Raw genomic sequence first — 23,734 nt, 5'->3', positions numbered from 1 at the left:
ACGTTACAAACTCCAAAATCAAACGACCTAAACTACGTCGGAATCTTCACGTCTTTTTTGTCCGACTTTCCATGCTATTTGTCGATGCTTTCGCCGCCTTCTTCGTTTTCGACGTATTCTTTGGCTTTGCAGGATTCTTCTTGCCCTTCTTCCTCGGTGGTCTCTCCTCGTTGTCACCATTATCACCGCCATCATCGTTGTCGACAGAGATGCGCTTCTTGGGTTGACGGGCACTCCTGAGTTGCTTCGGTTCCTGTCCGACACCCTCGTCTCCATCATTGACATTACCAGCCTTGATTTGATCTTTTGCTTTCGTGGGTGGTGTGACCTTCTTGCCGCTACCTTTCGTGTCACTGTTTTGTTGAGCATCATCTTCTTCAGCAGGGCCAGGTGCTTTCTTCTGGCTGTTCTTGGTGGGGTTTGGCCTTTTCCCGTTGTCTCCTTGGTCATCGGGATTGGTCTCGTCCCCTTGCCCGCCTTCCCCGTCTTGTCCTCCTCCAGGTCCTTTATCTGCCCCACTTCCTCCGCCATGGCCTCCTCCATTTGCACCTTCGTCCCCTCCTACGCCGTAAGTTTGCCGATCGCTGTGCTCCTCCTTACCCTTCTTGAGCTTATAGAGCATTGCGGTCGCCTCGTAGCGATCGTCATCAAAGTCGTCTTCATCATCATCGCTCTCGTGGTCCGACTCGCCATTTGCTTTCCGGTCCGGCTTGTACGCTTCTGCGAAACTCTCTGCGAAACCGCGCGCAACTCTGTCCTGTATCTCGACATCTTCGAGCCCGCCAAACCAGGAGGCAAACCACCATCTTGTCACCTCGTTGATGAAAAGCTCCTGTTTCGAACTAATTCCAAGGTCTAGTCTAGCACCTACATTGAGGGATTCGAATTGCTTGGGGTAGCGGCTCAAGAGGCGCCTGTATTGGGAAATGGCGAACCTTTTGATAGCTGAAATATTGATCTTGGGGTACGTTCTGAATGGATCTTTACTTTCAAGGTTCAGACGCGAAACGTTCATCTTGTACGTGTAATATGTGCAGCGCACAATGGGACCTTCGTCAGGTAGCTCAAAGAAGTCCTCGTCTGGTCCATCTCCGGGATCCAGCTCATCCCCATCATCAGCATCAGCCTCCAGCACAGTGTCTCCACTCGTATCGTGTTCATCCTCAACCGCAGTCTCGCCTTCAAGGTCAGACCCCGCTTGCTCGACTCCTTCTTGCTCGGCTCCATCTCCGGCGTCACTGTCTCTGAGAATCTTGATCAATCCCGATTTGTTTTTGTTCTTATACTCTGAAGGTTTCATCCCCAATTTGCGTTGCCGAATTGTACGTTTCAGCTGTGATTTAAACATCGAAGCGTATCGATCGCCTTCTTGGTTGGGCGCATTAGTTCCACCTTTCTCAGGTGCCCGTTGCCCACTGCCCGGTCGCGCTCCGGGCTGCAAATTTGCCTTCCTCTTTTGTGTTTGAGGTTTCGGGGGCCCAAATCTCTTCTGGAATCTATCTTTCGCAACTCGGTCATTGAAATGTGTCTTGATGATGTCCACGACTTTGGGCACCCTTCTTTCGTTTCCCTTTGCGTCCTTGACGTTTTTCATCCGTATAAAAACCCTTAGCTCTCCCCAGGTGCCAAGAGAGTCAACATACTCTTGATGTATGTAATTGAAAAAACGGGAGTGGTGCAAAATATGATTTTCCGCCTTCTGTGCAAGTTTCCCCGGGTGCTTCTCGAGATGGATATTGAGGAGATCTGCGTCCTTGAGTTTCTTGTGGAACTCCTGCAACGTTCTGTAACAAGCCGGCTCTTGAAAGGAACCTTTCCAAGGGACCGATTCCACCATGTGCATACCCCAGCTGTGTCCCCTCTTCAGGATCTGAGTTTTCCCTTGCCACAAGCCTTTATACTTTTCCTCTTCGAAAAGACATTCTTTCTCAGCCGCGGTGACGCTCTTCAGATTGCATTGGTGCCATGCCGGCCGCCATGAGTCATCCTTCTGAGCAACTGCATCGAAGGCTTGAAGATCGTAGATCTTAGCATTGTCCAGCGAGATTTCATCACGCGATGGGTACAGCAAGACATGCTCGCCCACATGCGCATCGTAAGCACGGCTATCCAAGTGTATCCTTGTACCAACGCGATATGTGAGGAGCATCACCTCCGGGAGCTTCGGATCCGGAAGCTTCCGTGGAGTTGTTGGGCTCAAAGTAAAGGAGTTCGAGGTTGCCGTTGCTGGCGGGGTTGCTGGTGTCTTTGGTTGTCTGTACGTTGGCGATTCCCCCTGGTTAATCTCTTTCTTTAGTCTTCTTGCATGGCGCTGTGCGGACTCGAGGTTGCGCGCATATACGGTTCTGAACCCCTTTTCTTGAAGCATGTGCATGAAAAGAGGCATCTGGTGGAGGAATCGATGGGTGATGTTTTCACCCTCTTTCTCTTGAGCCGCATAAGAATCGGAGTCTTCGGCGTAATAGTGCTTTCGGTCGATTGGCGCCAATTCCGAAAAGTAGATAGAGCGCAATCTTCTCTGTACTCTACCGAAGTGTTCATCTTGGAAATACTTGGGCATTTCGTGGAAACTCAAAGACGCTTGTTCCAGGGCTGGCCGGCGGATCATATGCTTATGCGGTCCGGTACTGATCGAATCGTCGGCTTTCTCAACATTGGCTATAGACTCGTTGCCTGGATCGTCGTAGTCGACGGGAAAGAAGATGATGGTGTGAAGCAGTGTCTCTGTCTGTGCAGTAGTCGATGATCTACGTCGCACATCCATTTTGAATGACGGCCCTTTTTTTCTCGGATCATCGTCACTCTCCACTCTTGATGTTGTCACCGTTGTTGACATGTTTTTCTATGATACTCCGAGCATCGACACTTTATTCAGTGGACAGACAACGAAATCAGACTCCTGGCTATCTCAGATGTGCATCGATGATGCGAGGCAGTGTTGATAGGATGTGCGTCTTTGTTCGATAGCCTCAAAGCCATCTTTTCGGTGAACGTAAAGTAGCTGACAACGTGATCTGGCGTCGAACAAAGGTCATGATAAAGAAACCGACTCTACAGGGATATGCCACTGCCTGAGGGTTGATCTGTTCAGACATTGGCTTGGGGGGCTCCAAGTCTGGTAGTTGCGACTACTCCCGACAGTTTGTCATTGCTAAGCTTCCCTACTGGCAGAGCCGCGACACCTCTGAAAGGATTTATATAGGAAAATGATGGATGTTGTGCAGTTCACAGCAGATCGCAGTTCGCTGCGGAGTATCAATGAGAATACAACACTGTAACGAGTACATCTTGAAAGCCCCAGGATAGCATAGATGAGCTCCATTGCTTTGCTGACTTAGACCCACAAAGAAATCGCAAATGTCAAGAATGTGTCATCACTGTGTATGTCGTTCTTGCTCTTCCTCGTCGCTCGACGCCAGCAAGAGCAAACAACAAGACATCTCCAGCGCTCTGGCCGACACACGTAATAAGCGTGTTGCCGTGCTGGTGAAGGTGAACTTGAACATTGAATTGCTGTACTGCTCATCGAGCTTAACACCACATGCCCGAGTTGTTTCACACCGCCTCCGCTGCGGGGTTGCCTCTGTTGGATCGTCGAAACAAGGAAATCTACCTCCAACACAACGGCATGAATCTAACTTTGTACTTTCTTTTCGCCCAAGACCTTGCCGCAGACCACAATGTGCGTCGTGACAGAAGCAACCCTTCCCATTACTCAACCGTGCCCTCCCAGACAGCCCGCCGGCCCCAGACCCATGCCCTCCCGAACTCAGCTTGCGAACAGCCGGCCTGCGCGTCTGTCAAACCTGCCAAACTCAAACCTGTCGCTCCCCCACGCGCATGGTGCGACAAAAAACTCCACTTCGCTGGGCCGTCGCTGGGGCTCCGCCCACGCTCACAGGCTCCCGCGACTGGTCGCTTTTAATAAAAGGTGCACCACTCGCAGCACATCTTGCAGCCCATCGCCGTCACATCGCAGCTGCAGTGAACCCTGCTCCGTCACAGTGCCTGATTGTCACAAGGCGTGCCGCACCGCGGGAGCCGGTCCCGGCGGCGAGCATCGGCAGGACGGAGGATTTCACGCGCGACGCACGCAGGAGGGAGACGGGAGGGGAGGACGGGAGGGGAGGACGGACGCGAACGCGAGAGATCGTCACGTTGGAAGTCGGTTTGCGAGAGGCTGGACATCACGGGCGGCGGGAGGAAAGAAGCGGGCCGAGTTGCGCCCGATCGCATCGCGGCCTGGCAAAACATGTTATACGCATGGGGGGATTATTGCAGAAGTACGATGCACTTGTCAGTTGAACGCGAACCGCGCGCGGTCGCGTTAGAACGCCGCTACAGTGGGGCGTATGGGCATTGCATCGTACCACGACTGGGTCGCGGCGGCGCGGCACCTACACACGGGACATGGCAGCACAACTGCCTGCAACGGGCGAGGTGCAGCGTTTGTCGACACGAAGAGGATCTCCGCCTTGAGGATCTTCGATAGTCTGGGTGGAGGGATGGCGCCGAGGCGGTGGGTTGGAGGCTGGGAAGGGGGGATGCCCTTGGGAAGCATCAATACGACGTGCATGTAGACACGAGCTGCGACAGACGGTGAAGGCATACCTTCTACAGCACCGATCGAGTCTGAGTCTGGGAGGCAAACGGACACAGCTAAACATAGCCAGAGCCCGAGACTGTCTGCCACCACGCGACTTGGTTTCTGCCTCGCTTCAACGGTCAGCGAACGGGCTTGCTTTTCCCCATCCTATCCCTCGCGACGTTCCCAACGCTCAGGCCCCAGCGTCGTCTTGCTTTTGCCCGGCCCCTGTTCACGCTCCTTCTGTATCGTTTCTTGCTACACCGGTATAGCAGCGCGCCCGTGGTGTGGCTGGTGAGATTGGTGACGGATGGCAGGACCCCGGATGTTCCTCAGCAAGGCTTCGAGACGCAGGCAAGGCTAGCACGTTTGGGGGCGCTACCACCAACGTGCGGGTCAATCCTTCGAGGCCCTGCCCGCTTCGAGACGCTTCGATAGTGGCGGCTCATATACGGCGGGAGATATTATAGCTGACGGAGCTATTACGAACGCGAGAGTCGCGTAATTCTCTCATAGCATGAGCGAGAGGCGGTCTGTCTCTGCGCACAAGTGGTGATATGGGGACGAGGCTGCTACCGAGCTTTGCTTTGTACACTGTGGAGTTCGTAAGATGGCATCTACATGTGGTAAGACGGCGCCACGCATTCCGTAATGCCTCGTGCTTCCTGCGTCGCTGCCGTGTATGGGCAAAAGCGCTCTCGATTGGCCCTCTTGCTGTCGAGAGAACGCCCTGGGTCTGCTGGCCTCAAAGGTGCGTTCAATACGCCTGCATGATGATGCCTCTGAGACCAGGTCTCGAAACGTCACCTTGTGCGAAGCCTGTTCTGTACGAGGTCAATTTCCAGAGCGTGCGAATATCTACGACAAGCGGACTAGAACCCATGACGGAGCAGGCCGTTGTGGCCAAGTAGCATCCGAGAGCGCCTTCCGGATGCGATCGCATCCATCGGCTTTCTACAAGCTACCTAAGGCCGTATCTATCTACAATCTACAAGCCATTGCCGAACAAGAATGATACGATAATGATCTCGGTCAACACGGTCGATGCGCACCTCATGAGTACTCACTCTGTCCTCGTATTGTATGCACACCATTCGAAGACGAACACATAAGGGAAGATCAGCGCAAACCCAGCCCACGGACCCGTCACTCTCCGCATTCGGGGCAGCCACACCCGCACCGCTGATAGTCCGCGAACCACACCCTACGCTCACCGCTGCCATTGGGCAGATCGCCATCTGGTTTGGCGTAAACTGACGGGCGGTACGGCGCGTGCAGGCGAGCACTGGGGGCCTGCTGTGCTCTGATGACGGGGCGAAACGTGTCTTGAGATCAGTATCCGTAGAGCTGACACTGTATTCTGTCCAGCGCGGTGTAATCCTTCAGATAGACGTCTGTGACATCCCAGGACCTGTCTGAAGGCAGTAGCAAGAGGCAGCACAGCATCATCTCGCACTGTGCGACCTATCACGCCGAGTCTCGCACCCATACCCATGAGCGCGCTGGAGTCCGGCCTGGATGCGCAACCACATGGCCGCCATGTCCCGAAAACTGCCCAAAACGCACTGGACCAGCAGGAAAATCACCGATCCAGTCGTGCTCACACACCACACTTGAGAACGCCCGCCGTTCGTGGCCACGCGGTCCTTGCGCGCCTGCATGGTGGACTAGGCGTGCATAGATTGCGAGGCTCAGGTCCGTAGGTAGATTGGGGGCTGCGAGGCTGAGCGGCCGTTGTGAGTGGCCTTTTGGTCGCCGAAGCATGTGGCCAGGGGGCTGCTGCAGTTCTCTGCATATACCGGCTTGTTCTTGGTTCAACGATGGGCTGTCTGTTTCAGGACCTGGAACGGGCAGATCGTGCGGGTGCAGCGGGTCTCGTGAGTCGGTCTAGGAGTGGACTTGGGATCGAGGGTGGAATGTAGGAGCAGCAAGCAGGCTGGGATGGGTGCGGCCAAAACATACGCAAGTCTCGAGCCTATCTTGAACATGCGTGAATCGAGGCTTAGACACGAACGATGGAGTCAGGAGGCTGCAGATCGATGGGAATAGCGTGCGATTGTGGCGCGTGGTGCCGGACTTCAAGGGCGATTACTACAGCGCCGACATGACCCGTGCGAAACCATGCATCTATGGATCGTGGCTGGAATAGATGGATGGAAGAAAGAAAGAAAGACTACACGGTGATTGGTGATAGAGTGCTGTGTGAAAGAAATTCATTGGGTGCTGTCTAGAGCGACGCTGCTAACAGCAAGGTGGTATCATCCCAAAGAGAAACTACTCAATAGTTTTCCCGATCCGACAAGTTGCGCAGAGAAGAACAGGCGGCATATCGCTGGTGGTATCATTCGTAAACAAAGGAAAACAGGACAAGGACGCATGCAGGCCCCAAGATCGGGCCCCAGAACTTGCAATACCGCAATACAAACATAATCAAAGTGCCCTGTAATAAGTGATCGCCGAATCGCCGTAATCAAACGTCATCCAAGGTATGTCCGAGCATAAAGGGCATCCAGAAAGTCAAGGCTGGCTAGTCGCCAAATGAATATGTTACAGTAGAAATGCATAGATGAAGCGGGAATCGAATGGTTGAAGTGAATTATTGTTCTTCCATGAGTGGCTGGTCGTCGGCCTCGCGCCACTCCCGTGCACGCTCAGCGAGGCGCTTGACGCCCAATATGCGGTCGGCCCACAGGCCTTCGGATGGGGTCCGGAATGTGTATGCACGCTGGGATGAGATGACGCCAATTGCTTGGAGCACGGCCTTGCGCGAGTCCCGGCCGAACACTGCAGGGTGATTGATCCATTCCAAGCTGGATTCCAATTCAGCGTCGAGTGCATGCATGGTGGTCGCATCGATACCTGCGGCCGGGGTGAAGGGATTCTCCGCGTGCGGCGACGGTGTCCTGGGGCGGTCGCTGCCATCCACTGGGGAGTTCTGACCTGTGCTGCCGGGTGCGCTTGACGGATCGTTTCGTCGGTGACCAGGCGGAGGAAGCGGAGGGAGGCCACCCTTTCCAAGTCCCTTTAAGATACTCCTCGTCTCTTTCAACAGATGGTGTGCCCTGTCATGCTGACCCCGTGAGACCAGAGTAAGCGCGCGAGTCAACATGTCTGAAGTGAGCAGTTCCATTCGCCGCTGCACAACATGAGGATGCGGCGGAATAGGTGGTGTCGGGGGTCGGCCGCTTGAGTTCTTCTTCGACGACGAAGGCAAGATGGTGATGGCTAGCAGGGATGGGCGTGGTAGGTGTGCGATTGAGCCGTCCCGAAGAATGTCGCCGTAGATGAGGTCCGCCTGGATCAAGGGAACTTCTTCGACGCTAAGGGTACGGGAATCATCCTGGTCGAGGGGCCCACCTAGGGCCTCCAGTCCTGAAACGATGGTTTCCCAAGGGTCTTGCGGAAGCTGCTCCGGAGACGCGGTGTCTGGTGAAATGGCCAGCTGTACGAGGATATCTATAGATCATGTTAACTTTGGATCGTCTAGCGTGCCGCCACTCCCAACGTACCTCTCTTGTCGCCGAAGCGCAGGTCGCCCAACGATGCCTCGGCGTCGCGGCCAGTAGCGCGTTTGGTGATGTGAAGAGCGCCGCTAATCTTGACGAATTTTGCCGGAGACCCTTCTGGCAGGCGTAGTTTGAGCTTTACGTTTTGGTGAGAGGTGGTTTGCAGAGAACCGAGGCAACCCGCCACGCATTCACGGAGCATCATCCAGTCCTTGACGTAGGTGTACGACGCTTTGGTTCGCGTAGAGAGCTCAATCATGGTGTCGGGCTTGTGTGTCAATCCGAGACCGAAAGAGTGGATGGCAACCCTGTCTAAAATCAGTGATCCGAAACCGGAAGGGGCGCTTTGACGTGGAACTTACTTTGCGGCCTCAGCCCGTGAGACCACGAAGTCGACGCTCTCAGTATCCGAAGTCGACGAGTCGCTGATCAGGAGAATGCTGGAGAGAGGGTTGTTCGACTTGCGCTGCATGAGCAGGTCCATGGCCACGTTGGCACCTTCCACCACATCTGCGCGGAGGCTCTTCTGGCCTACGGGGCGAATCGAGTCGAGCACTTTCGACCAGTCCCTCCAGTTCTTGCTTGTCATGCCTACGATGGGCACGCCGCCGCCGCTGGAGCCGAAGGTGACCAGACCCATACGGTCGCGCTCACCCAGGTTCTGCACCAAAAAGCGGAGCGTGTCGCGCAGCAAATTGATCTTCAAGCCCTGCATGGATGAAGAGACTGGAATAACGACGACGATGTCCAGAGGCACGTGCAGCCCGCCTGAGGGGCGCGGCTCGGGCCCGCCAGCGCGCGAGCTGGTGTACTCTGTGGGCGCAGTAACAGTGGACCGGGCGGCGCCGTACGAGGAGGCAATGGAAGAGATGCGCTTCGGCCGTCGGTAGTCTTCGTCCTCGGTGCCGGAGTTGTCCTGGTCGTAGTCTGGCATGCGCTGCGGGGTGGGGAAGTCCATGCGAATGTCCATGAGAGCGCGGCGCCATAGCTCGAGCTGGCTCCGGTTCTGGAACTGCAGATGGAACGAGGGCAGCTCGGCCACCGAGAGGCTCAGGGTCAGGATGGCCTCATCGGGGGAGTGCTCGACCTGGTTGAGGTGCTTCTTGATGAGGATGGAGCCCTTGAGCGTGCACTTGGCCTTCTTGGGCGCGCTCGGGTCGCTGTCCCACTTGTCGGGCTGGCTGGTCTTCTTCTCCTTGACGCAGATGAGCATCTCGGAGAAGAGGTAGCATTCGAGCTCCTGCCACGACTGGCGGTCCTTGCCGACGCGCACATGGCCGTGCAGCCGCAGCTTGCCAAAGCGCGAAAAGTCCAGGCCGTGCCAGTTGTCGACGCGCGCGTGCAGGTCCTCAGTAATCTCGTCCAGCGCCTCCTCGGACGCATGCGGCATGTCCAGCTGTCGGTTGTTCCGCACCGGCGACTTTGTGCGCCCAAACTGCTCCGTGGCGTTCGCTATCGACGGCATCGGCGGTGCGCCGCGCACGTCGTCGGGATCAGGCCGCCACTTGCCCTCGACCACCTCCACCGTCACCAGGCATGTCAGGCTCTGTTGCTGGCGCGACTTGCTCAGCGTCGGGAACTCGCTGCGCACCGTCACCGTGGGCGCCGGGATCGGGCTCTTCAGCAGGCCGCGCGGGCTGCTGAGGCTCGACTCCATCGACTGCACGTCGTAGTCGTGTCGCCTGCCGTCGTGCGTGGCCGCATAGTCTCCCGAAGACGCAACCCCCGTTGCGCCGCTGTCACTCCGCAAGTGCTGCCGCGACATGGTCCGCATGTTGTTCTCCGACCGCTCGCGCGAATGCGACGAGTCTCGCTGCGTGTCCCGCGCCCGTGATAGCTGAGATTGCTGGTACCGGCTGCTGACGTCGCTGTCATTTCGCGGCCTGCCTGTCAGCTGCTGAGGCGCCGCTTCGCTCCGCACTGTCTGGTTGTCCCATGGCGTGGGCGTGTTTTGCTGGCTGCGGTGGCTGCTATTCGAGTCGTTCTGCCCAGATCGGACCATAGTGCTCAGTTTCTCTGCGCCCTCGGTCAGTCACCTCCTCACGGTGCATACAGCTGCCAGCACTCACCCAAATCCAACACATTGCCACCGCGGCTGGTGTCAAGTCCAAGCGTCGCGTTGCATGTCGGGCAGTGCTGCGAATCAAACTCGCGGATGTATTCGTAGAAACAGGCTTCGTGCGAGACATGGCCGCAAGACAGCTGGAGTATGCGCTCGCCACGGAGAGTGTGCTCCAATGGCTCCTCACAGACAGCACATTCGCTGCCAATAAAGGTGCGCTCGCGGCGGGTGCGAGACCGTTCGATGTCGAGCACGCCGGCCATGCCTCTGCCGGACCTCGGAGGTGGTTGGGAGTCGAGTGTGGTGTTGCTCCGGGAGAAGGGCTGCGCGTTGTGGCTCGTCTTATCAAACTTGGAATGGGAGCTGCGCGAGCTGGGTCGATAGCCTCCTAGAAAAGACATGAGTGGACCGAGCGTAGAGACACGGCTTCTGTGGTCAATTACTGTGGGCCGTTGTTGAGCCAAACTCGACAGTCTTGGGCTTCTCCTTGCGGTGGCTGCTCTTCTTGCGGGTCCGATGTCCTACAAGCCCAAGGTCGAAGAGGTTCTGCTCGATCTCCGACGACAACTCTTTCCTACGCACTGTCTTACTAGGTGGGTTCCAACGAGACGAAGAGGATTCGATGGTCGACATGGAACTTCAGGAGATGGCTGGTCCTCGCTTCACACTCGTTTCAGCATGGAGAATGCGCGCGGAAGATCGTCTAGGATGAAGCCACGGGCTCTGCAGATGGCGGGACCTTGCTTGCAGGGGTTGGTCGGACCGGGGACGAAGCCTTGAGACAACAGGGGCGGGGACGGTATAGCGCGAGCAATTGCAACGGCGCGCAAGGTGATTGAGGAGAGGGAAATGAAGATCGAGGGTGCGAGAGTCAGAAAGGAGTTGTTGCGGGGACCTTCGGCGGCAGAGGTCGTCAATTCGCGTGCAACCTCAGCAGCATCCACCGGCAAGCCTGGCAGAAGCTGCAGGCTGTCTCGCGCAACCCCTGCAATGGGGGCAACGCCGCCGCCAGCGACGGCCGATGAGGGTGAGTTGGTGCACGGGGACGGCAATCCATTAGGGGGTGTTCGCCGGCGCCCGAGCCTGCGCCACAGCTTGCGTTATTGGCAGATACTTTACGCTTCGCTGAAGCAGGAGGCAACCGTGATGGCGGGATTCACGTCCGCTCCCGCTGGATCATGGGTCTGGCCCGCGCATCGTTGACACGGCATGAAGACTGGAACCCCAGCCCTTTGGGCCTTTGGTACGATTCAAGGGTTGATGCAGACGTCTCTTTTTGAAAGGCAATCCCGTTTGCCAGCTTCCACCTGGCTGTCGCGTGCTACCATCCAGGTGGAGACCCGACGGCAGCGGCAACCGACAGCAGCTACGCGAGCGCGCTTCCAGCACTCGCAGCGTGCAGTCACATTTTGCCGGAATAACAAGACGAGACTTCAGATCGATATTCGCACAGTCGTTCACAGTGCATGACCCTAGGGTCATTGCCAGTGCTCTTGGGCACCCGTTCTTGACTGTGTTGCATCGCAGATTGGCAGCCCAGCACCCTCGCCCGCGAGTCAAGAGCATCTCGCCCTTCCCCGGAACCAAGGGTAACGCTGCTAGACATCCCTAAGCGACCAAGTCGCTGGCTTGCTCCGACAGCGATGTGCGAACGGCGCGTCGGTGTGCCTGAGGACGTCTCGCGCAAAAGCAGATCGGTCTTTTTCCTGAAAAAGGCTGGCTCTGCTTCGCCGCGCAGGTCCACTCACACTTGGTGAAACTTTTGTTTCGTGCAGGTGAACACTGCACGCTACATCACACCGGTGCATGCGAGCTTGCAAGGGCGTTCATGCATCGTGTCAACTACGTTACTCTTTTCGCTCTCCTCTATAACGCACATCAAAATTGACCCGCTCGAAAATTGCCGCCATGTTGCGAAACTGACAGTTGACTCGCTGCTAACCTCCTGTCGTAGTGATATTCGTGACCTCGAGTCAGCCATCACGAGCCGAACGCCATGATGATCTGAGAATTGCATTATTGCTTCTAGGCCAAAGCCATCGTAGCGCCGTTGGGCGCCGTCCGTCCAGTAGAGCCACTTAATGTCGTCGCGCAGTCGCACTACGGCGGGGTCCATTGTTGGCACGTGGCTACCACGAGGTAGATTGCAAATGACGACTTTCTGTTCGAGGCGAATGTTATGGTGGGCCTGGAAGCAACGCTCTGCTCATTCGAAAATCTCTGAGCAACTGTGCAGTGCCGGTCACTCAAAGGAAGAACCCCGCGGACAACTTTCGAAGGCTAACTCGACTAACCTGCTTCGAAATACCTTCCCCCGGATGGACCGTTGAATGGCCTCCTCTTGTGTGATCGCCAGACCCGGAGTCGACACGGGCACAACCGAACTGTAAACTAACGTCATCTGCTCGGGTGCCTGCTTTCCCGCTGCATCTCTCACTCGCCCTATTCTGGATTTCGGTGCGCGTCATCATGCGAAATGCCTTTTGCGACCGATTGAGGACCTCGAATAGCTTTTAATTCCGAACCCCTAATTTGGTAATCTTCTGGAAGGCCATTATCCATCTTCTGTGGACCCCATGCACTTGATACTTCGCATTATGCGCCTGTCACAGTATTCTCGCATTGTATGTGGCGTTTTATGGTTTTGTGGTGGAGCGTGTGCGATGCTCAAGCGCGGCCACGTGTGCTCCCAACATGGTGTACTTGGTATCATCGCGATTCGCTGTGCTTCCAGAATGCCTACATAGTCAAGAACTTTTACCTGGGATAACGTTGCGTTGACCTTGCACGCTTTGTGCTCGCCCCAGACCTATAGCTGCCATGCTATCACAACACAACGGATTGTAGTTTTCCGAAATGCACAAGACCTTGACGTTCGCGAATGTCTTCTCGCCCTACTAGAAAGGACTGCAGTCTCCACAGCAATACGCATACGCTCCTATAGCTGCGTGACGAGCGTGAGCGCGAGCACTTGCTGCGGCGAACAGCCACCGCCTAAATACCGAGTATTCGCATTTCAACTGCTTGAACCTGTCGGGCGGGCTAGTGATCTTTCCGGGGCCGGTTCAGCATCTACGCTGGAGTCTCACACTATCGTTTGCGCTAATATTAGGACAGAAAGATCGACACTCACTGGTGGCATTCCTTCCGAAGCATAGCTAACGACACGCAACTTTATCCCCCTCGAGGTTTCTAGAAGCACTTGGCAGCTGGACAGTGTCGATAAAACAGAGGGACTGGATGTAGCTTGGACCCTACCTCTGTCAGTTGTCCTTCTTGTCCCTCCAGTCATCACCTAGTAGCCTTTCACCCACTGCTGTGATCATCCGCTGCTCCTGTCGTCGACTCCACAATTGTCACCCGACCACAACCAGTTGCCCTCGTTCATCTTCATTTTCTATCAATCACACCCTCAGCCTCGGTCCCTTCGCGGTGTTACTCAACAGGCGCCTCGCCCGTAAGTTCGAACGCGCCTTCTAGCAGCCATTAGCGCCACTCTAGCGATGCATGAACCCGCGGACTGGCTGATGATGTTCTGGAATTTGAACCAACAAGAAGTCTCTAAAATCGGATACGAGTAGCGAGAGGCAGATGTGGCTGTTGACTACAACATTCATGGACGTGTCAAATTTCGGAGGGTAACCGAGAGCCCTTCATTATGGGTTGGGCGGGGCCGTCCAGATGGAGCCCAGCGCTCATCTTGTTCAGGTGGTGTCTTATCTAGCGCATCTGTCTCCAGAGAGATCGACTTGCATCACAAGACGAAATGGATGTACGGGAAAGCTTCTGTTTGCTGCTAGGTGCGCTACATGCGCATACTTACTCACAACACCATATCTCTTGCTCTGGACTGTTCGGCTTGCGCCTCCAGTCTATTATTTGTCGAATTGCGAAACACTTCGATCCGGTTCACTAAAACCAGGGGCAGCAAACGCTCCGAGCCGTCAATAATTCTAGGCGCGGCAGAACACGAAGCGTGGAAGAGAACAATGGTTCGCACGACTTTCCCCGGCACGCCACATGCTCCTGATACTTAGGGTCGGATAGGGGACGGTTAGCGGCAGGGTAGAGGCTATGCTTGTGCAGCGCGGACGTGGTAGCAATGGGGCCGCAGCCACACACGTCAGACGTGCATATGGGCATCAACTTCAACCGAGGATGGCCCACTGGGGACGCAAGTGAAGCTAGAAAATAAACAACGATAGGCGTTTACGGCGATTCTCCTCGGCAACGGCAGTAGATCTCGTTCACGGGTTGCCGGGTGCCGGTCGAGGGTTCAATATCCACCTAGACCCGTCATGGCCTTGAGTGGGTTGATCATCGGCGGGTTCTACAGTGGTACGCGGTCGGTAAGAACTCTTGTACAACCGTAAATACCGTGAAGCAAATTTGGTCCGTAAAGTCTACATCCGGTCACATTGAGAGCAATTTCTTAGGAATACTAGCTTTCAGAGAGACCTTAGACTAGCCCATGACAGCAGTCAGGTAATGTATGTGCGGAGCCTCCTGGGAAGCTGCAGATCGATTCTTCTCTATTCAGTTTCACGAAGTGTAATGGGGGGCGCTAGGTCCTACTGAAGAAAACTCAAACATCCACTTGCTAAGTACGTACCTCACTTGAATACTTATAATCATAATGTCACGGAAATTATCGAAAGGCCACCAGACGACGTGGGTATGGAATGTATATAGAGAGAGAGACCGCCGCGAAAGCGTTACAGCAAGGAAACGTCAACAATGAGAAGAAGTGCCAGGAAATCTCGAAGCGTTCGAAAAGGGCCTGCTCTTTACTGATGACTGGAGGAATCCTACCTGGAGAGATGAGAAGCACGAGCCGTCAATGACTTCCAATGGCCAAGACAAAAATTCAGTCAGTGCAGGGGAACTCAAGAAGAAATTATCTACAGATGTAACCTCCCAATTCGGGTGCTCCACCTACGCCTATCATGAGGGATGAGGCACTTTCATACGCGATCCGGGCCAAGAAGGATTACCCAGTTCTGGGGTGGTGCCTGGCTTACAATACTACGCCCCACGAGGAAGAGGTTCACGCGCTCGCGTGGTCGTACGCGCAAAGCTATGCTAGCTGCCCACGAGAAGTGGTTGCGTAAATCAGGATACTTGAAGGGGGATATCAATAAGTCAGCGTTAACAGCGGACTTGGACTCTATAAATGAGGGTTCCCCCATCAAGTAAAGAGGCGAGTTCTATTTGCTTGGAGGCTTTGCTGGTATTCCTAACACTTGTTGCCGCTCCTTTACGAATCTGGGCGTACGATTTTACAAGTAGAGTAAAAAGCCCGACGGAACGTTTCAAACTCCGTAGCATTCTGAGATTTAGACTAGCAATGAGGACACTAAATTCAATACTCGAAACTGATTGCCTGTGGAATGACGACTGTCAATTCTATGCTTCCAAATCGAAGGTTCTTCAATGATGCGGGTAAAGATTCCAGGTGAACTAAGACGCGCTGTATAATTAAGCTAACGGAGAAGGATTCCCATCCATACTGATGGCATTCAGAATCTTTAAAGCTTCCCACGGAATTTGAGTCCCTCGAATGACATTCTCCATAAAACAGCTATCAGGTCATCTAAAGACACGAATGTATTGAACACGCGAGCGCAAGCCCGCAGTAGGGAACTTGGATTGATTTTAGTCTTGATTCCTCATATTTCCGATCCTTACTCATAAATCCCAGGAAATCGTAACATGATCACCCCGCTCAAGCTCTTATTTCAGCTAAACCATGATCCCAAGAACTGAACCTCGTCAACATCATCCTCGCACTACTCGAGCCTTCCGTTCCACCGCAGTCCCATTGCCATTGCCAATTTCCGCGAGAATCCTGCCGCCCTCCTTCTTGTAGATATCATTGATTGTGTTGGCATCGGCATCAGTGAGGCAGCGGAACTTGCGGTAGCCCTTGACCGCCAAGTTCTTGTCTGGCTACTTGCAATCCCAGTTGTAGTTGCCTGCTGCGATTCAGCTTTCAATCGCTCGTGTTCAAACATACAGTATGAATGACTTAACCCACGCAAAGCACGTTCCATCCGCCTTGTCATCGGTGCCGTACAGGTACCAGCGCCACCCACCGTCGCCGGTCGTGTAGCCACGGTCCTTGTAGATGGTGAAGTGGTAGAGGGGATTATTGGTGAAGTGCATCTCGATGAGCTTGACGTCGGGCCAAGGTGCCTGGACAGAGTCAGTATTAGAGATCAACATAAACCACTGCATGGAACCTTAGAAGGGATTGTCCCAGTTCAAAATGCGCAACTTGCATCGCCGTAGCCGCACTTGCCCTCGCAGCGAACACCCTTTCGGCCGTGGGAGAGGTCGCTGCTATCACGCCAGACCGCGAACTGATCGGCTTGGTCACAGGTGGGGTTATCGTTCTGGAGTTGCCAGCCGTTGATCTCGGCACCCGGAAACGGTCCATCAGCCTCCACGCCATGGATGTGGTAAAGGTCGAAGTTTGCCGAAGCGAGCTGGATGCAGGCGACCAGAATGGTCAAGACGTATGCGAGTTTCGCCGACATGACGAGCTGTGCAGCTTGATATGTGTGCGTAGAAGTGTTGTGCGCGTAGCTGTTGAGAACAAACGAGATTTATAAGAAGAGCGAAGAGCTGAGTGCTTGTAGGTACTCGGGCGGAGTGCTTATCAAGCCCAGGTTGGGCTTCTTAAGTCCGCTAGTGAGACTCGGGAGGTGAAGGTAGAGGCACGAGCGGTGGTTCGCAGGGCACGGCCTCTTACAAACGCAGCGAAGCCTTGGGCACGAGTCAATGGATGGACCTTGATACTCGGTATCAACCAACCTAGAGCTGTTGCTCGCAGTACTCTCACTCCGGAGTGCTCTGTGCACTAAAGGTTCACTTCGGCATTGACACCGTAGCCGGAGGGTGTCGCACTATCTTTCTTGTAAAAGGAACACAAACTACATATTAGACACCAAAACAAACTTCAATTTAGCTTTGGGAAGTCAGTTGTTAGGAGCTGGTTTTGAGAAGATTTGGCCCAGAATGTATTCCTCCCCTCAGATTTAGCTTCTGGCGACCAAGCCTCCTTCCAGTCCCTCACGACCGCCTCCCTCACCGTCTCGCTCAGCTCGAATACCTCGACCTTGATCGGCCGACATGTAGCCTTCATGTCCAGCGTGCGTATGCCCCGCCTCCCCTTCCGCCTGGTGCCATCCCCAGGTACTCAGGTCTTCCTGATGAAAGAAGGCATTCGGGAGATCGACGACATAACCCCGCCAAGCCTTGATGATGAACGAGGGAGCCCGGTTGATCGACAGTTTAGTTTGTCCACGCAATCGCAGTCGCATTGCCAACCGCCCCATTGCTGAGTGACTTCTTGGTGTTTGGCGGCTTGTACCCGGTATCCTTCCAGTACGCCGCGTTGATAGCCTTCGCAGTGATAGTGGGATCCCGCACGTTGCAACGGAATTTGCAGTTGTAGTAGACATGTCCATTGCTCTTCGCATCATAGCAATCCACGTCGTGACCCTCGTATGCAAAGCACTCTCCGTAGTTGTGGCCGTCGACGCCCCATAGCCACCATTTCCATCCGTTGTCCCGCACGTACCCATCGTCCTTGTATATTGTCCAGTGATAGAGAGGTTTGTTGACGAAGTGCATCTCAACTATATTGACATCCGGCCACGATGACTAGTGATGGTCAGCTTCAGGGTACAGCAAGGTAACATTATATTAAAAACAAATTATAGAAGGCTTACATGACGGATGCCGCACTTGCCTTCGCAGCGCACACCCAGACGGCCGTGCTCAAGTCGTTCTTGCCGGGATAGAAGGCGTGGTTATTTACATCGTCACACGTACTACCAGCGGTGCCTGGTTCTGCGTCCATGTCGAAGAGAGCCCAGCCGAGTCTAGACCAGTCGCTGTCGACCCTATAGAGATCGAAGTCGGCCGTGGTGAACTGAACGACAGTGAATACAATAGACAATAGGTACACGAACGTCGTCGACATAACGGGTTGCATGGTTGCTGGGATTGTTGCTGATGAAGTGGAGTTCAGGTAATAGCTGACGAAAGCCGTTTGAAGTGCAGAATCTCAGAGACTGCGAACAGTAATATGCTGCTAGAACTCGTGCGGGGTATTTTCTCAAGGGAGCAGGGCACTTTATAGGGTTTTGGGAAGGAGAGAGCCGCTAACAGTCCGCTAGTGAATTGAATGCAGATGCATATGCCCAGACAATTACCAAGGCCATCGTTCTTTCTGGTTCCAGAAACGCATGAGTAGTGGCAGATACAATCAGAGACACAAAGATGCCATAGCGTTCCTTATTCTTAGAATGTCTCAACTTGACAAGTCAAAACCTGCACAATGTCCTTCATTACTCCAATGTCACATATTAAAAGGATGTTAGAGAACTGAGTATATATTCCCATGACCAGGCCTACACTGATTCCTCGTCATTACTAAGCCTTTCGCCCACACATCGTGGCAATTCACATTTTCAGCCGCTAGCGAGCTCAACCTCAACCTGTCCAAGCAACCGCCGTAACATTGCCGACCGCCCTCTTACCATGGTACTTATGGCCCATGGTCTCTCCACCCTGCTCCATATATTTCTGATTGATCCACTTCGCCGTGATATCGTGGTCATCCAGAGTGCAGCGGAACTTTCGAGTGACGTAAAAGTGTCCGTCTGTAACAGGATACTTGCAATCCAAGTCGCGATTATCATAAGTAAAGCACTCTCCATAGCGGTGGCCATCAACGCCCCACATATTCCACTTCCATCCGCCGTCCCGCTCATATCCATCGTCATGGTAGATAGTCGCGTGGTATTGGCTCGTGAAGTGCATCTCGAGGCGGTCAACGTTGCCCCACGGTGGCTAGGGAAGATTAGCGTTCAGTGGAAAAGGAGTATTTTGGGTTGCAAGACTTACATCCACGATACCGCACTTGCCTACGCATCGTATGCCAACCCGACCGTGGCTCAGATCCTTCTTGTTCTGGTAGAAGGGAGCCTGGAGAAGTTGGTCACACGTAGGCTCGGCGTCCCAATCGAAAATCTGCCAGCCATAGTCGAACGGCGGTATAAGGAGGCCTGGCCCCGGGGCAGTGATATCCACCGATCTGACGCGGTGGTGAACGGGGGAACTGCCAGATACTTGATAAAGGTCGAAGTCTGCCGACACTGCTGTGAACTGGATGAGAGCGATCAAGATGGTCAAGAGGTATGCGAACGTCGCCACCATAATGAGCAAGCACTGGCGAGGACCGGCTGTTGAAAAAGTTCGTGTGGTTGGTGGGTGGGTGGGTGGCTTGGTATGTGTGTGTGTGATATGCCCCGAGGCCAGCCGCGTTCCTTCCCGTTCTAGGAAAGCACGACCAGCGTGTCCCATGAAGAACACTGAATAGCAATTCAGATGAGTAAAGAGCAATGCTTTTGCGAGTCCTCACAAAGCGGGATCTATTCATCATTCGCCTACCCAATGTATCAAGATGGCAACCATGTATTCACGTCCCGGTTCCCGATGAACGAGCAGGACACCTTTTACGTATCTGAAGACATACCGCCCATGTAACCACCCATGTGATCGAACCTCCTCTACACCGCATCTTCAAACGACGACTAAGCTTAACTCGTCCAAGCAACCGCAGCACCGTTGGGCTTGATGGCTGTGCCATTGTGTGAGAGCACCTCAAAGAACGGGTAATCAGGGTTGCGGTACCCCTCGGAGTCCTCGGCCGTCTTGCCACCCTTGCGCTTCGCATCGTTGATCTCCTTCGCGGTGATGCTGGTCAGGCAGCGGAACTTGCGTCGGCCATGCTGTCGGAACTATCAGGAATCGTCTCTCGAACAGACTTACGAGATTTGGGCAGCTTACCAATTTCAGTTTGTCGTTGTTGTAGTTGCAGTCCCAGCTCTTACGGGTGTCGGTGTGGCACGCGCCATAGGTGTTGCCATCTACGCCATACATCGGCCAGAGCCAGGTGAATCCATCGGGAGCCGTGTAGCCGCGGTCTTTGTAGATTGCTGGGACGTGATTAGCCGAAACACTTTTCCATACGCTCGTGCAAACGTACTGTAGTGGTGGAGAGGGTTGTTCGTGAAGTGCATCTCCAGGAGCTCGACGCTCGGCCAAGGATCCTGGCTACAAGTCAGTTCCTATCCATTCGGCTCATTATTTGTCATCTTTTACTCACATCATCAGGATGGTAGTATCCACAATGGTTGCCGGGCACGCAACGAATGCCCTCGCGGCCGTGGCTCAGATCGTTCTTCTCATCCCAGCTAGCGATGACACCGTTCTCAGCAAGATCTTCGCACTTGGGATTGTCGCCGTCCGTGAGCGCCCAGATACCGATCGTGTCGGGCCAAGGGAAGATGGTGGCTACGTCGCCGATGGCGACGTTGAGGTCGAAGTTTGCTGAGACGATGGGTGCGAGGGCGACCAGGATGGCCGGGATGCAAGAGATAACCAACATGGTGTATTGAGAAACCTTCTTCGGAGTTGCAAAGTATTGAACAGGGTTGCTTCCGCGGGATGGTGTCGAACTGTAGGGTGGTTACTGACCGTGGCGTGAGGCATTCTTTTATAGCAGTGTCGGTCGCCAAAGACCATACAGCGAGCGCGGGCATGGATCTCCACTACGCGCGAAGGCAAGGGCCTCGCAAACGGTCGCGGTCCACGGGCCAGGATCGATTCGTTGCGATTCCACTTCGAAGATTGAACCTGCCGTCGTTTGGTCGCTGGAGTGGATCCAAATTTCATGCTTCTTTCTTCCATAATACACCTCCCTACATCGTACATATTTGCCCTCATAACATATCTCTTTCTCGTGACACATGTCTTTCCAAACAAATTCGTCCGTACAATGCGAGGCGGTCCCGCCCGTATCTCTCCATTGGTAGCACCGAGCTCCATGGACGACAAGTTTTTCCATGGCCGCTAGTCGTCCATCTTCCCAACCTCGATGTGCACATACGAGCGACGACATGCGGGTGACGGTAGCTACAATACTGATAAATACTTTTCCCATTCTGCTGGGGTAAATTTCGATCATCCCAACCGCCCGCCCTACAGTCAGCATTGTATATGAATAAAGGTTGCAACTGATGTGAAGCTTGTTCATGTGAAAACCTCGCCATTCTAGCTCTTTCTTCGTAGGCGTAGGTCTGCTGATGGGCGAGTGTACTGAGGCTATGGATTTTTTCACTGAGCACCGCACCTCCCCGTACCTCCCTCATACATACGTATTCATCCCGTAGTAACAGAACCATGTCCACAACCTCCTCGCATCGCTCAGTTGACCGCGAGCCGCTTCGCAGTACAACTACGGCAGCAATCAGTACCCCTAACTGCTCTTTACGTTGGACCTTTTCTTCCAGTGTACCTCATCATGGTGCTCCACCCCCAACCCTAGATTGTCTCAACCTTAGCCGCAGACTAGAACTGCACAACGACCCCCTGTCACGTAGCCCAAATCAACCGCCGCATACACAACCAAGTCAAGTTCATCCTCTTCAACGGCCCAACTCGCATGCCGAACCCTGGATCTACGAGTATGCCACGGATCTCCGCGGCGACTGGGACGCTCAGTACATGTAATTCTAAGTCTCCATCCTGCCGAAGGGCTTCGAAGCGTCCAGCCTGGTTTTCCCGCCTGCCCCCGGCTTCCTGCGCGACGTGTGCCAGCTGACCATCATGCTGCCCATGAAGGCGGGCACGCTGATTGAGCGCAAGTTGCTGATTGACTTGCTGCTGGAGGCTGCGCGCGAATGCAATATGGTGTGGTGAAATCTACGCGCGAGCTGGCGGCAGTCATGTATTGGGTCATGCATGCGTGTATGATCCATCGCCATTTGGAAGCTGAGAAGCAGGAAGACACTGTGATGAGCATAATGATGGGTAATGTTGAGCTTGAGAACGCCTAGTTTGAGACGGTGATGCAGCTGGCGGAGACCTTTGACCAGGGTTTGAAGCTTTGAGGTATTATGGAGTGTGGACATGTATAGTCAAGGAGAATGCGCTCTACTGCGGACATGCTGGATGTTGAAAGTCGTGTCACTAGTCTTCGACATGGCCCTGGGATGTTGTGTTAGATCCACAGCCACGTCATGTGTTGGACGAAGTGCGAAGTCATGGATTGACCGGTCAGGCAGTACGGATGGTTCACGTGAGCAACTTTGTGAATGAAGACAGACTTTGCGATCGAATTGTGATGGTGATGGTTGACGATCAATAGTGACGAGATGATTGGTGTTGGGCCATCCAGAGTGGTGAAGTCATGGATCCGTGCGTTGCGGAAAGCGCGACTTCGCGTCTAACTTTTTGGCAGGGGCGATAGCACCATCTCTACACCACACTGTACAGCCATGGCCACGAATTACACATGCAGAGCCTGCTCGAGGGCCCTCTCGAGGCAATCGTCGTCTTTACTACAGAGCCGTTCGCCCCGCAAAGTATCGAATCTCTACCGGGCGGAGGCTGCGCGAAACCTCTCGACAACGGCACCAAGCTCATACCATGTGACGGCCTCTCTCTCAGCCGTCCAGCCGGTGTCGCAGCCCATCTCGGAGCCCGCAAAGCCCTCAAAGCCTCTACCAAAGCGCACGGTACCAATAGAAGGCCCCAACACCGGGAGCGCGCTGCGTGGAATAGCCGCCAAGTTGCGCGAGAAAGCGCCGCTGATGACGGAAACCTATGTCGCATATGCTGCTACGCAGCAACTGATGAAGGAATGCACCCGGCATGCCGATTACACAATACCGCAAGCATTAGAGAAGAATGACGAGATCCCCCGCGATGAGACTGGAGCGCATCTCGGCGTGAGCGATAGCTGGTGGTTTAAGGGTAGGAGCTCCTTGATGCCGGCGCATGTAAAATACACTGACGAATGCAGAGCTCGGCCTTGCTCCGACCTTCATCAACTGGGCGCAAGTCACCTTCATCCACATGTACCTGATGCAGGTCCGCTTCCGCATGTTCCCCACGACCCATGCGCCCGTCTGGATACAGCATCTTACCAACCACGCCTTCTACGCGGCTGAGGACCGTCTTGTGGTCTGGCACAAGATCAATGCGAACTCCCTGCGCCAGAAATATCTCAAGGATATTTTCTCGCAGTGGCGTGCCGTGCTGCTGTCTTACGACGAAGGCATCATGAAGGGAGACGCGGTGCTAGCGACAGCGGTTTGGAGGAACTTGTTTGCGGGCCGGGAAGACGTCGACTTCGAGAAGCTGGCACAGATTGTGAGCTACATGAGACGGGAGTTGCGGAGACTCGATATGGCCAGCGACGACGAGGTGGCAGACGGGAGATGGACGTTCTCTGGGGGCCCTGAGCTGGAGCAGAATGCGGTCAGGACGCCGAGCAAATCCGTGGGCGCAGATGCTTCTCGACCTTAAGATCGGGTCGAGTGTTATCCACGATGCGCTTTGTATGTATGATACTGTCACAATGTCTGTTGTATATTATGACGCTCTGGCGAGATCGGGAACGTCTCGAATGCGGTAAAACTTGATGTTCATTACCACCTTTAATTGAAAGTGAAACTCTTCGAATGATTGTGAACACATAGCGCCTCGAGATTCATCGGGACG

The 23,734-nt window shown here is 54.3% G+C and overlaps 9 protein-coding genes across 9 annotated transcripts; 2 read left to right on the top strand and 7 right to left on the bottom strand.

Moving 5' to 3' along the window:
- Window positions 1–46: 46 nt before the first annotated feature.
- CC84DRAFT_1223026 (uncharacterized protein) lies at window positions 47–2,764 on the bottom strand (the record flags this gene model as incomplete). Its single annotated transcript, XM_018183455.1, has 1 exon — window positions 47–2,764. The coding sequence occupies one exon, from the start codon at window positions 2,762–2,764 to the stop codon at window positions 47–49; it is 2,718 nt and encodes a 905-aa protein (XP_018029713.1).
- Window positions 2,765–3,315: 551 nt separating this feature from the next.
- On the top strand, window positions 3,316–4,600 carry CC84DRAFT_393722 (uncharacterized protein). The gene has a single exon (XM_018186031.1). The coding sequence runs from the start codon at window positions 3,681–3,683 to the stop codon at window positions 4,329–4,331; it is 651 nt and encodes a 216-aa protein (XP_018029712.1). The 5' UTR covers window positions 3,316–3,680; the 3' UTR covers window positions 4,332–4,600.
- Window positions 4,601–7,181: 2,581 nt separating this feature from the next.
- CC84DRAFT_1104396 (uncharacterized protein) lies at window positions 7,182–10,554 on the bottom strand (the record flags this gene model as incomplete). The annotated part of the gene is made up of 4 exons (XM_018175055.1): window positions 7,182–8,041; window positions 8,095–8,399; window positions 8,454–10,107; window positions 10,161–10,554. The coding sequence occupies 4 exons, from the start codon at window positions 10,552–10,554 to the stop codon at window positions 7,182–7,184; spliced, it is 3,213 nt and encodes a 1,070-aa protein (XP_018029711.1).
- A 1,388-nt stretch (window positions 10,555–11,942) lies between these two features.
- On the bottom strand, window positions 11,943–12,621 carry CC84DRAFT_1181472 (uncharacterized protein; the record flags this gene model as incomplete). Its single annotated transcript, XM_018180560.1, has 2 exons — window positions 11,943–12,341; window positions 12,448–12,621. 2 exons carry the CDS (start codon window positions 12,619–12,621, stop codon window positions 11,943–11,945), a joined length of 573 nt encoding a protein of 190 aa, XP_018029710.1.
- A 3,428-nt stretch (window positions 12,622–16,049) lies between these two features.
- Window positions 16,050–16,692, bottom strand: CC84DRAFT_1181471 (uncharacterized protein; the record flags this gene model as incomplete). Its single annotated transcript, XM_018180559.1, has 3 exons — window positions 16,050–16,128; window positions 16,170–16,348; window positions 16,468–16,692. 3 exons carry the CDS (start codon window positions 16,690–16,692, stop codon window positions 16,050–16,052), a joined length of 483 nt encoding a protein of 160 aa, XP_018029709.1.
- A 757-nt stretch (window positions 16,693–17,449) lies between these two features.
- Window positions 17,450–18,306, bottom strand: CC84DRAFT_1210234 (uncharacterized protein; the record flags this gene model as incomplete). Its single annotated transcript, XM_018182275.1, has 2 exons — window positions 17,925–18,306; window positions 17,450–17,821 (listed from the first exon to the last, which is right to left on the bottom strand). The coding sequence occupies exons 1-2, from the start codon at window positions 18,153–18,155 to the stop codon at window positions 17,450–17,452; spliced, it is 603 nt and encodes a 200-aa protein (XP_018029708.1). The 5' UTR covers window positions 18,156–18,306.
- Window positions 18,307–19,006: 700 nt separating this feature from the next.
- CC84DRAFT_1169470 (uncharacterized protein) lies at window positions 19,007–19,406 on the bottom strand. The gene has a single exon (XM_018179667.1). The coding sequence runs from the start codon at window positions 19,379–19,381 to the stop codon at window positions 19,016–19,018; it is 366 nt and encodes a 121-aa protein (XP_018029707.1). The 5' UTR covers window positions 19,382–19,406; the 3' UTR covers window positions 19,007–19,015.
- A 42-nt stretch (window positions 19,407–19,448) lies between these two features.
- CC84DRAFT_1210232 (uncharacterized protein) lies at window positions 19,449–20,615 on the bottom strand (the record flags this gene model as incomplete). The annotated part of the gene is made up of 4 exons (XM_018182274.1): window positions 19,449–19,956; window positions 20,015–20,163; window positions 20,214–20,277; window positions 20,334–20,615. The coding sequence occupies 4 exons, from the start codon at window positions 20,613–20,615 to the stop codon at window positions 19,765–19,767; spliced, it is 687 nt and encodes a 228-aa protein (XP_018029706.1). The 3' UTR covers window positions 19,449–19,764.
- A 1,845-nt stretch (window positions 20,616–22,460) lies between these two features.
- CC84DRAFT_1157282 (uncharacterized protein) lies at window positions 22,461–23,655 on the top strand. Its single transcript, XM_018177005.1, has 2 exons — window positions 22,461–22,984; window positions 23,034–23,655. The coding sequence occupies exons 1-2, from the start codon at window positions 22,507–22,509 to the stop codon at window positions 23,537–23,539; spliced, it is 984 nt and encodes a 327-aa protein (XP_018029705.1). The 5' UTR covers window positions 22,461–22,506; the 3' UTR covers window positions 23,540–23,655.
- The last annotated feature ends 79 nt before the right edge of the window (window positions 23,656–23,734 follow it).

This window comes from Paraphaeosphaeria sporulosa, assembly GCF_001642045.1.
Source record: "Paraphaeosphaeria sporulosa strain AP3s5-JAC2a unplaced genomic scaffold CC84scaffold_15, whole genome shotgun sequence".
Lineage (NCBI taxonomy): Eukaryota > Fungi > Ascomycota > Dothideomycetes > Pleosporales > Didymosphaeriaceae > Paraphaeosphaeria > Paraphaeosphaeria sporulosa.
The sequence above is the reverse complement of the archived record's forward strand: the minus strand, read 5'-3'. Positions and strand labels throughout refer to the sequence as shown.

What these genes read in the sequence shown, in the direction of transcription:
- CC84DRAFT_393722 (XM_018186031.1), top strand. Translation starts at nt 3,681, where the DNA reads ATGTGCGTCGTGACAGAAGCAACCCTTCCCATTACTCAACCGTGCCCT.
- CC84DRAFT_1169470 (XM_018179667.1), bottom strand. Translation starts at nt 19,381, where the DNA reads ATGGTGGCGACGTTCGCATACCTCTTGACCATCTTGATCGCTCTCATC.
- CC84DRAFT_1157282 (XM_018177005.1), top strand. Translation starts at nt 22,507, where the DNA reads ATGGCCACGAATTACACATGCAGAGCCTGCTCGAGGGCCCTCTCGAGG. An exon ending in CGATAGCTGGTGGTTTAAGG is followed by an intron (nt 22,985 to 23,033) that starts GTAGGAGCTCCT and finishes TGACGAATGCAG; the next exon opens with AGCTCGGCCTTGCTCCGACC.